The 11,684-nt window shown below is 42.3% G+C and overlaps 2 protein-coding genes across 3 annotated transcripts in view; both read right to left on the bottom strand.

The window, feature by feature from the left end:
- Window positions 1-263: 263 nt before the first annotated feature.
- On the bottom strand, window positions 264-7,552 carry LOC133968162 (tetratricopeptide repeat protein 39C-like). Of its 2 annotated transcripts, none has more exons than XM_062404049.1 (14): window positions 7,121-7,552; window positions 5,469-5,517; window positions 4,876-5,004; window positions 4,388-4,502; window positions 3,854-4,256; window positions 3,423-3,591; window positions 3,205-3,298; window positions 3,012-3,119; window positions 2,827-2,936; window positions 2,613-2,736; window positions 2,427-2,524; window positions 1,653-1,757; window positions 1,526-1,564; window positions 264-1,144 (listed from the first exon to the last, which is right to left on the bottom strand). In XM_062404049.1, the coding sequence occupies exons 1-14, from the start codon at window positions 7,264-7,266 to the stop codon at window positions 1,055-1,057; spliced, it is 1,779 nt and encodes a 592-aa protein (XP_062260033.1). In that variant the 5' UTR covers window positions 7,267-7,552; the 3' UTR covers window positions 264-1,054. The 2 variants fall into 2 exon arrangements, with proteins under 2 accessions (XP_062260033.1, XP_062260034.1); XM_062404050.1 differs by lacking the exon at window positions 7,121-7,552 and adding an exon at window positions 6,698-6,834 and having other exon boundaries at window positions 265-1,144.
- A 775-nt stretch (window positions 7,553-8,327) lies between these two features.
- LOC133968153 (laminin subunit alpha-3-like) overlaps window positions 8,328-11,684 on the bottom strand; it is a 58,229-nt gene continuing 54,872 nt past the window's right edge. Inside the window, exons 79-81 of the mRNA XM_062404030.1 lie at window positions 11,201-11,294; window positions 10,970-11,089; window positions 8,328-9,960 (exon numbers count right to left, since the gene is read on the bottom strand). Of these exons, the coding sequence (XP_062260014.1) occupies window positions 9,818-9,960; window positions 10,970-11,089; window positions 11,201-11,294 (357 nt within the window). The 3' untranslated portion in view covers window positions 8,328-9,817. The remainder of the gene's footprint in view (window positions 9,961-10,969; window positions 11,090-11,200; window positions 11,295-11,684) is intronic.

The following is an 11,684-nucleotide window of genomic DNA, read 5'->3' as shown; positions in this document are numbered from 1 at the left end:
TATAATAAATCTCAAATTTTTCCAGAAGAGCATGTAAAGTTCTGGAAAAGACAAAATACTGACGACATGCCAGCCAGAGCCTTGACTGCCAACTGGTGGCAATACGGTAAGGTCATTAACCCTTTCTCCTCCATGTTAGTGTATGGGACATAGGACATGCTAATAAATAAAAGTACACGTCAATTTCTAAAAGATGGTTTGTCACTTTAGTTATGTTGTTTATGGTTTGGTTTTACTCTACTTTATATATTATTTGATGCAATTTTAAAACGTCAATGACAGCAGAGACTCCCAATAAGTTGAGCTTATGTATCGGCGTACGTATTGTGGATATCTCGGCAACGCAACAACCTGTTAATGTTTTTTTAGAATTATAAAAAGCAGTGATATGTGGTATGTGCATTTGTACGCAACTTCAAAACAAACACATTTTTGTACTGGATAAAACAATTCATTTTTTTATTATGTCGAAACAAACAGATATAAAGTGTTTACAGAAGAAGGTGCCACATGATGTTGGCACACGTTTAAAATGGGAGCAAGATGTATTTACATCAAGAACAATTCTGCTAAAAAAGGGGGGCATGTTAAAATTATAGAAAGTCAGTGCTTAGTGGTCATACCAGTGGAGTAGCAAAGTCTCAACAGAACAAATGTCAAGTCAACAACAAACACTGCAACGGTAAGGAGAAGAGTTTCTCAAAATCATCAACTGAGTAGTCATTGCTTTGTCAGATAATACTTTGTGCCATTTACATTATTGATCTGACTTTTCATAATTATGTGTGTTTTGGTTTTACTTGTATGTCATTTTGTAATTAAAAATATAAACAATAAAAAAAATCTAATGTATTGTGCAGGACAGTAACAGTTCAATAAATCTCCTCTTGCAACTGTTCTTCTGTAAAACACCTACATGTATATATTGCACACATTTAAAAATCCATTTGGCTCATATGAAAAATAAATTAAAACAGTAGAACCTTAGTGCCCAGATTGAAATTGTGGCTTTTTCAAAAGACCCATTCTTCCAGTTCTCTCTGAGGTGCAGGGGTCACGGCTGAGCTGCAGTTCTGATAGAGGCCAGAGCTGAGTGAATGCGAACATGGAGCCTGTTCTCAAAGTCATAGCCAGCATAGTCCTCCTGCATCGTCCGTGTGAAGAGAAAAGAGAAGAGTGAGTAATTTTGACTGTGCAATCTATCGTGTGTGCACACTCTGACAGATCAGTGCACTCGTTGCCCAGTGAGATAGAAACAGCTTTACGCTCGGCTCCGTGGAAACTTTGCTGCGTCTGATCAACTACAGAGACGAGTGCAGCACATCCACAAACATGGTCAATGCTACTGCACCGAACCAGACGTCTGCACAGCAGGTACTGCAGATTATAGTCACTGTATTGGATTAGCGTACTGGAGCCATGTATGTTTGCCAGGATTTGCCGTGACTAAACAACTTGAAATCTATGCAAACAAAGTGTTTTGTACAACTCTTCAGGGCATGTAAAACAAAGAGACCTACTGTACCTTGGCCTGAAGCATTAGCATGCGTCCCCTCCCTGCAGACTGGAGAAGGGAAAAAAAGAAAAACACATTTAGATAACGTGACTTCTCCACCATCTCAATTGAACTCGATCAGGCAAACACAACTTGCCTCTGGGCTGTTCAGCAGCACACAGCCCAGTTCATAGCAGGAGTAGGGCTGAACATAGGAGTTGGTGAGGCGACCGACCTCATCCCTAGCAGCCAGATGGAAATACTGCAAATACAAGAGGAACAACTCAGCCACATCCCACTGAAATAAATCAATTCTAGCTGTTATCACCTCAGTATTGATTATTAAATGATCATGAGTATCCGGTTCATCAATAACAAATCGTGCAGTTCGTAGGTGTCCAGGCTCCAGAGATTCTACTAGAGCCCAGCCGATATTAGTTGGACGTTAAGAAACTTTGACTGACAAAAATAAACTTATTTTACCATAATAATAATACAACTAATAAACAAACGCAGAAAAGTAGATCGAAAGACTTTCCACCACGCTCTTCTCTCTTCATCGTAGACAGACTCATATAAGCAGAAGTGATTATGAATTGTGGTGTGAGCTGGTGGTAATCTAAACTTTTCAAGGGGTATTTACTGGGTGTAGCCTTCAGCAGTACTTGCAAGTAAAAACCATGTTTACATTTTCTTTCTGTATATTCATAATTCAAGTTCTACAGATTTATTTGGTTGTATTAGTGTTTCATTCAATTATTTAGAATAAAGTTCATGCTTAAACTGTAAACTATCTAGCCTTCTTGGGTATCATTGCATTTTTTCCTTCTTTTTACGTATATTTAGATACATGTTGACCAATTAACCGGCACCAGATCCCCAAAATATCAGTCAGACTCTACATTGAATCATGAACACGACATTTGCTCACCTGAATAGCATCTTTGGTATTCTGAAGACATTTGTTTATGGCACCGAGAAGCAGGTTTTTCAGGCCTGTGCAAGAGGCCTCCTCGATGCCCTGCAGGACTACAACAGGGACACAAAATAACAAAGCTTACACCTTTATCCCTGATACAAGCGAGACCTTGAAGGAAACTCTTTCACAGTCCAGTACCGTGGGACATGGTCTGCAGCTTGGCACTGGAGCAGTTGGACAGAGCCTTCCACAGATAGAGTATCTCAATCACAGACAGGATGCAGAGTTCTTTGGTCAGGCAGGGACTATTCAGCTTCTCAGCCTGATAAGACATGTAAACAGATGCATGCACATTGACACATAGTAGTTTAGGAAGAGTTTGCACTGCACAATCAGCTGGAAACATACTCACCCTCTTCATGGAGTACAACTCTATCTGATTATTCTTGCGCTTGAAAAGTTTTTGAACATCCTTGAAAACTTCGATAGCTCCCTCTAGATCACCCGTGGCTCCTTGGCAAACTACGCAACACAGAGCAGGAATCAGGAGAAAGTACTAAATGAACATAAAGCCCAAGTCAGCTGTTGTTTTATCACCTCCAGTTAAATAAGCGTAGAAGCACTGCGACCAGCGAGACTCAGTCTTCAGCCGCTCAAAGGCCCTGTAGGCTTCTCTGTAGTTCAGCTCGATCATGCTGCACCAACCTAAAACATGAACCAACAGGAGTTAGCATGCAGACCAAGGCGGAGGAAGGTGGTTTAAAATGGGGGGGGAGACGACAAACAGTACCTATTTCATATAAACACACATGCTGAATCTCTCTCTGGCCAGAAGCCAGATCCAAGGCGTTGCTGAAGGACGTCAAGGCGCCACTGATCTGGCACTGGAAAGGAAAACTTTTTGATTTGAGTAATGGCGAAGACAACATTGACTTTTCTCATCTCAGGAGAACGATTAGCAAAGCATCGGCTATAAAAAAAAGGGGCTGATTCTTGACATGGATTTACCTCAAGGCGTTGGACTCTGCCTTTGAAAAACGTGAAGAGGGAGGAGTTTGGATAGATGGCCTCCCGCTGCTGGAGAATGGACTTGGCCTCTGTTAGGCCGGTCTGTGTGTCTGTGCCATCCAGAGCGAAGAAGGGCTGCACTACTGTGTGGTACCACAAGAGGGCCAAGCTGTAAGGGGAAGCACAGCCGATGTTCAGACAACCTCACTGTCCTCACACATGTCTGTTGCTGCAGATCCTCTTTTCAGCCTCTGACAGAAACAGGTTATTTTAGCTCCCGTCTCTCCAAGGCCCAGTCTCCTCTGATTGGCCAGGTCACCCACCTAGGTAAGTTTTATCTTAATTGATTGGAGTGTCAGAGGTGTTGCCCAATCAGCAGCAGCATGTAAATAGAAACCCCGCCCTATTAAACTACTCACTCACGTACTCACGTAGCTAACGGCGCCTTCATGTCCTTACTCTCACTGGCAAACGTGAGCGCCGACAGGCCCTGCAGACGGTCGCCCGGGAAGCCCAGCAGGTTGACGATCTTTAGCAGGTGCGGCGGCACCATCGAGATACAGAGGTGGAAGAGGCCGTAACCAAAGCTGACCGAACCTTTGAGCCGGTCCAGAGCCTCCGAGCTGATGCCATCCAGTCTCGGTGAAGGGCTCGGCCCGGGTGAAGACGAGTGGCTCTGCACCGACGGCTCAGAGGAGGACGAGGGAGACGCTTTGGATTTGTGTTCCGACTCCTTCTTCCTGCCGCCGCCCTCCTGCAGGTGTGTGATGTCACTGTAACATTTGTTGTACATCTTCCAGGCTTTGCGGAGGATCCAGCCTCCTTTAATGTACGCTGTCAGGAGAATGGAAGTCATGTCAGTGAAACAGCGAATGATATCAATGCTGCTCACCTGCTGGATAAACAAACATCTTGTTTTCATCTCACACCAGTAAACCTGTGGTCAATGCAGTTAGATGATGTACCTGACAGCTCCTGCTTGATGAAAGACAGCACGGCAAGGTAAACCTGACAGTCTGCAATGATGATCTGCCTCTGGAGTCGGTCCACTGCAGTGCCCCCTGACCTCTGGGAGTCCATCTGCCAACACACACACCCAACGATGTGACGAGCTGACAAGTAAGCCTGGGCAATCTGGTCCATTTTAAAATACTCCTTTTCAGGTTAAATATACGTAAATATACTTGTTCTATATACAGAAACTTACATGAATTAGATACATTTCCATTTGCAAACTATCTACATTCAATAGATATGATAATAAATAAGTATTATATTAGGACTATACTTCTCTAATGACTTTATATATGTCTATAAAAGGAGATCAGTTATTGATGTTCAATTAATTTGTGAAAACATATTTTCAATTTGTAATTAGAAATCTACAACAGAATAAACTGCAGAAAGGAAAGTTTTCTGAAGACACTGTATCTAATGTTAAAAGGCTACTCACACTCCTCTTGATCTTGTTCTTAATGGTTTCAATGACGCCGGCGTTTTCGCTCTCGCACATTCTCTCTGTAGCTTTGAGGTCCTCGAACGCCATCTGCATTTTCTCCTCTTCAAAGGTCATCATGGCGTTCTACAGAGAGGTGGCCAGAAGAACAACAACGGCTTAACATTGATATTCAACTAAAGCCAAATTCTGGAAAGCAAAAATCTTAATCCTGGGATTAATCCCGTAGACCAGAAAGCTAGAAAACTGTTTACAGATTTCAAACAAACTATTTACAGTTGGATCCCATTTTCACTGTGATACTGTCAAAGGGTGAGTGACAAGGGATTTTTAATGACGTGTTAAATTACATTACTTGTTTCTGTTATGTGTGAATGAATTTATTATTCTAAGTTGCTTTGGACAGAATCAGCAGTTTGTCTTGCTTCTGTTTCGAGGCTTTGTTAATTGGCATTGCCCCCAGACAGAAACACAAGGGAGAAAGGGAAATTCCATGAACATCATTATGTAAAGGAACTGGTCCTTTTAAAAGAGGAATTCATCAGTCATTTGAATCAGCAGCACGTTGAGGATCCAGCTCCTGCACTCACCAGAAAACTCACGAAACTGGCCCCGAAACTCATCAGCGGACTGTGGTTCCTGAAAGAGAGGATACAGGAGAAGTGATGAGACGACTGACATGTCAGTGACAGATGAGGCGGAGTGACAAGGGATCAAACACTGGCCTGATTGACAGACAGCACAGTGTCACAGCTGGAGATGCTCCAATACCAGCATTAGAAATTCTTCTGATTCTGCCGATAGGCAACGGGGGGTACGGGAATCTTCTTTCTGAATTATACCACAACTTTAAAGTTTATTAGTTTCACCGAGATAAAACTGTAACTTTCTTTCTGGTAGTGTAGCGTTACCCTGAACTAGCTAATATGTCAGCAATTTTTGCAAAACTACATGTTGGAAAGTCCCACAAGTAAAAGTTCAGAGGGGTGGCACAAGCATGTCAAGCTTAATAACGATACAAATGTATGTATTTGTTATTTCAAAAGGCTTAACGTGATCCAGGCCAGAAAAAAAGAATAGCAATCATCTTTTTCATTTCAGGGTTGGTAGCATACAGCTATCAAATTTATTGTTTAAGTTGCTCTGGTATCAGATCTGTACTTGGTAACGACAAATGTGCAATGTCCGGGTTTCTTATGAGGAAGGAAACATGCTACGGAAACATCTCTGGTCACAAACATAAATAACTTGATTCAGAATAAATGTGGTGATTTCATATGGTACAGATACACTGAACCTCCTGGTAACTAATATCCTTCATTCATAATGTGACACACTGTTTAACATTGCGAGTAGGAAGTTGGTCAACCCAGTCGGTTTCACGGCCTCTCTCATTTACTGCCAATGTGTTTTTTTTTGACTTCCCTTCATCTATTTTTTTTGTTGCTGATGCAATCAAAACAGGATGACACCCAGAGCTACACTCAATTAGTGAGAGAGGTGACATTTAGGTTTGAGCCCCGGGGGGCGAGGACACACAGGGGCTGCCCTGCTGTGGCTTCAATGTTCAAGGGTGGGAGCCAATAACAGCGCAGTATGAGCAATCAAGTGGTCTCTGGTTGGTCAAGAGTGAGAGCAGGGGTTCCCCAAACCTTTTTTTAGGTTATGTTTTCACCCCGTCTGATTGTTGGTTGTTTTTTTTAGATGGTTTTCGCTGGGAATTAATACCATAATTACTTTTGTAAATGAAAAATCACTCATTATCGCTGATTGCCCCTAAAACTCCCAAAGTGTTAGGGGTCTCAAACGCTTCACCCACCCCTCCATCCAGCCGATATAGACAATGAGTGAAGTTCATTTTCGAGGTGAACCATCCCTTGAGGCAGGTGCAGCCAATCCGAAAAGCCTCCATGTGCTGGGAGCTGAGCGAGGATTGGCATGTTGAGCCCGTGCGTCTGGAAGCAAGAGAACTGGCCTGACAGGAAGGACCAGCTGCTCACTGGGGTTCGGGACATTTAGAGTGAAGGTGTCCATCACGATCCTGCAGGAGTCCCACAGGTCACAGTCAGGACATGGGGGAATCAAACAGGATTCGTGACATGGATGTTGCAAAGTACAGATACTGCTGCCGAGGGGGGCATGAGATGCACCAAGTACATGCTCCCTTCACTGGGGAGAGTTAGCAACAGAAGCAGAAACATCGTGATGTCTCAGAATGGGACAAACCCGGAGGCAGACAGACCTGTGTTTTCTGAAGAGCTCGTCGCTCTCCCTGAAGCCATTGTTGAGCAGCATGTTGATCCCCTGCAGAGCCAGCTCCGCGTCGTCCACTCGCTCCGTCTTCTCCTTGGACTCGCCCCCCGGGGCTGGGTCCGCACAGTCCGCCATGGAAGGGAGCCGAGCCACGGAGTGAACGCGGCCTGAGAGAAGAGCAGGACGGGCGGAAGGAGGGAGGGAGGAGGGTCCGGTGAGTTCACTTCCAGACTGGAGAGTCTCAGCCGCTGGAGCCCGTCAGAGAACCCGCGGTTAGAGCCATGTTTGTCTCATTAAACAGGGAACGGGTGCAGGTGACATGACAACACTCAGTGAAGTCGGTAGCTGTCGGTTGTCACAGTGGTGGAGTCACTGTTCGATTCCCCGCCGTCCGCCTGCCTCTGTCTGCCCGGTGCGTTAGTGCGTTCACACCGGAAACATGATGCATTCAAAGAGCCACCGGAATTATAACTGTGGGTACGGTGGCCCTGAACTTCACAACACGACCAACAAATCCCTAAACATAACAAAAGTACGAAAACACAGCAACACATTAAAAAGCACAACAACAATAAAAAAACACAACAGTGAGTAATACAAAACAATAATACATAAAAAAAACAAAGCAAAATAGAGGAAAAACACAGCAACAGATTAAAAATAAAGATTTTCACTTCAGCCTCACTCCACTTTTCTGATTAGATGAAAATAAATGACACCTACGGGGCAATAACCACAGAGATGGGATTATAAAAAAGATGAATAAGTTGTAAGTATGAATATTGTTGCTATTGTAATTCGAGGTGACAATTAGTCGCAACACCTGTTTCTACAACTTTCACTCAGAAGATCACAATGAGTCATTGAAGGCAGCACGAGAGTGGGCGTGGTGTTTTTACTTTGTCAGCCAATGAGGTTCGAGTGGAATGTGTGTGGCAGAGCCTGCTGCGTGTTCTAACCTCTAACCATAGACTGTAAAGGTTCTAACAGGTTTCAATCGTCATAGAATACGAATAATATGTTTCCCTGAGGGGCAGAGAACTGTGTTGTGACAAAGATCAACACCACTTCATCTAAACTCATTCGATTTCAGACGCTTGTTAAAAATCCACCTGCTATAACGGAGGCATATGGAGGAAAATAGACATTGTAGGTATTTTTCTAAATCAAATATGAGACCCTCTGACCCATTCATGTATATTTCAAGTTATTTTTATGGATATCTTACAATCAGAAGTAAACACACGTCAGAACATAAAATAATGTTGTTTTGTCTAAAGAGCTTTTTACAAAACAAAGTATTTATAACGAAGAGATTACAAAATCCTTTACAAGTCAGTGGTCACAACACAGGAATGCACGTACAATATTACCAATCATCATGCATATTATTTATCTCATATCACAAATTTTTGTGTAAATGTACAAGGCAGGTAAATAAACACTTGATGGGGAATTTTATGTGTATAAAAATACGTATGGTGGCCCATAAGTCTCACACATGTGCATTAACTGAAAAAAAACACAAACGCAAAAGCAACAAAACAACTACGAAAGACACGCAACGGAAACATTATGTCATCGGAAGTGAGTGACTAGAGTGAGATTTTGTTTGTGTGAACCTGTCAAGCCAGTCACAGACATCCATTGTTACTCACTTCTGTTGCCGTTTGTGTGACTTTTGTGTTTGTGCTGTGGATTTTGCGGTAGTGTAGTCTCTTCCGCATTACTGTTGTAACTCTTGCCATTTTCTTGTGGCTTTTTGTTTGTGTTGTAGCTTTTCATTTGTGCTGTATAGCTTTTGCATACGTGTTGTAGCTTTTGTATACGTGTTGTAGCTTTTGCATAAGTGTTGTAGCCATTGTGGTTTGGTTGTAGGTTTTGCAGTATGTTATGGTTTTTTCAGCTGTGTTGTCACTTTCACATTCAAGTTTTCCATGGGTGTGTGAAACATCATGCACCGTTAAAAGGGGATAAATGGTCCCAAGCATTACAGACCAGTTTTATGCTACAGTACATGAAGACAAACGCTCCACAAAATTCAGTACGTGCTGATTTCTGGTGTAACTGATGTAAACAGCAGCACAGAACAATGTCATGCATGCAGAAGGAATGCAAAATGGAAAATTAATTCAGAACAGATGTAATATGGGAACAAACTGTGTGAAGACTGAACCAGGTCAAATGCAGCATTCTACAAATGAATTGTCTCTGAGTGGTGTAAATATGATTTGAAGTAGGGTATAAACGTTTGAGTCATACATTCAAAAAAAGATAAGCGTATCACGATCACAAAAGGCATCAGTTGTTGTTTTTTTCTTTCAAGTGCTGGGTTGCTCTCTCCGAGCTGTCACCAGCATTTACAGTAGCATTTGATTGTCGACAGAGAATGAATCAAACCGTGACACAAACTGCTGTGAGGATATGAATTCATGATTTGGTGTCACAGAATAAATACAGAAATTTCGAATAAAGAGGCAGATACTATGAAACTGTCAACTGCTGCTCATATCTCTATTTTACACACACACGCTCACGTTCACACTCACTGACACACACTCCTCATAATATGTACATTCTTACATACAAAACACATTCTCTATCTCGGTAACAGATTGCACGTGGTTGACGGTGGATCATGTGGTCCCAAGGTTTGTGTGGTGATGACACAGTGAGACGTGTCTGCTCAACCCGGACACTCTTTGAGGTTGACGGGGCCGAACGCAGCGGGGAGCCTCTCGAAAGAGACGGGGTCCTCGTTGATCCTCATGTCCTGGATGCAGCCGACGAAGGAAGACGTGAGGGGGGGCGTCTGCTGCGTTGGCGTCCCTGCAGGAGAGCACGCAGTGACCAGGTAGATAGATAGATATATAGATAGATAGATAGATAGGTAGATAGATAGATAGACAGACAGACAGACAGACAGACAGACAGACAGACAGACAGACAGACAGACAGACAGACAGACAGACAGACAGACAGACAGACAGACAGACAGACAGACCGACCGACCGACCGACCGACCGACAGACAGACAGACAGACAGACAGACAGACAGACAGACAGACAGACAGACAGACAGACAGACAGACAGACAGACAGACAGACAGACCGACCGACCGACAGACAGACAGACAGACAGACAGACAGACAGACAGACAGACAGACAGACAGACAGACAGACAGACAGACAGACAGACAGATAGATAGATAGATAGATAGATAGATAGATAGAAAGAAAGATAGATACTTTATTAATCCCGTGGGAAATTCAGATCATCCAGTAGCTTGTACACATCCATACATACATAAATCACATACGGAGAACAAATTTACAGATACAGGAATGGAATGCAATGATGTGATTTTGTCAGTGTCCAGTAGGAAAGTGTTATTGTGCTCCTGGAGTGGATAGTACAATAAAATATAAAATGTATATATATATATAAACAGCAGAAACATATATATATATATAAATATATAAGAATATGTAGTGGTAAAGTCTGTGCATGGGGCTAGTATAGCCAGTAAAGGGATTGGGTAGTACAATAAAATATAAAATGTATATATATAAAAACAGCAGAAATATATATATATATATATAAATATCTAAATATATAAGAATATGTAGTGGTAAAGTCTGTGCATGGGGCTAGTATAGCCAGTAAAGGCATGGACAGTGGGTTGGTATATAATAATGAGATGAGATGAGAAGAGAAGAGTAAAGGGGTTTCAAACTGCCATTGATATCAACACTGGAGAATTTGTCAACATGTCGCTGTGGTTTTATCACATGTTTTATCACGGATTAAGAGCTTCACATTGCGATTACACTCACCTGGAACGCCACCCACATACAGGGGTGCTTTGGTCTGCGGGACAGTGGAGAACGGTGGTCCAATCTTGTAATTGTCCACTGTGTCTACGTGCAGTTGCACAACATTCTTCCTCTTGATTACTAGAAGACACATGGACAGTGACTTCATGACTTAATCACCATTAAAAAAACGCCTCCTAATGAGTCCTAACAGCAGGGATTGTTCATTCTGAATGTGAGCATGTGTTTTACCTGAAACTTTATGAAACATTCCATCACACAAAGAAGCTTTGGGCTTGACAGACACCATGAAGTTCCCGTTTCCATTGTTAACTTGTACCACCACCTGTGAACGTCAATGGCACAGCATTTCCCTTTATTATTATACTATATTATTACTTTTATAACTTAAAATAGCAATTCAAGAGTCATCCTGAATTGTAGATCAGTTAAAAATACCTTAAAATAAGTAATTAAAAAACAGTTTTTATCACTTAAAATTAAGTGAGGAAACTTTTAAAATATGAATTCTAAATAGAGTTTGGTCTATTTGTTTAAGTGGCAGCTTCTCTAGATCAGGAAGCCGGGGATCATGGGTAATAGCCACCGTTAAGTTGTGTGTCAGTTCAGTGAGTGGCACCCAATTAGAGCTCTGGTCAACAGATTGATCGTCCATGTTTTTCTTTTCATGAAAACCTTTGGACATGGATCCCCCAATTAATCATGACGTGTGGCT

The sequence above is a fragment of the Platichthys flesus genome, chromosome 14 (genome assembly GCF_949316205.1).
Source record: "Platichthys flesus chromosome 14, fPlaFle2.1, whole genome shotgun sequence".
In the NCBI taxonomy this organism is placed as follows: domain Eukaryota; kingdom Metazoa; phylum Chordata; class Actinopteri; order Pleuronectiformes; family Pleuronectidae; genus Platichthys; species Platichthys flesus.
The sequence above is the reverse complement of the archived record's forward strand: the minus strand, read 5'-3'. Positions and strand labels throughout refer to the sequence as shown.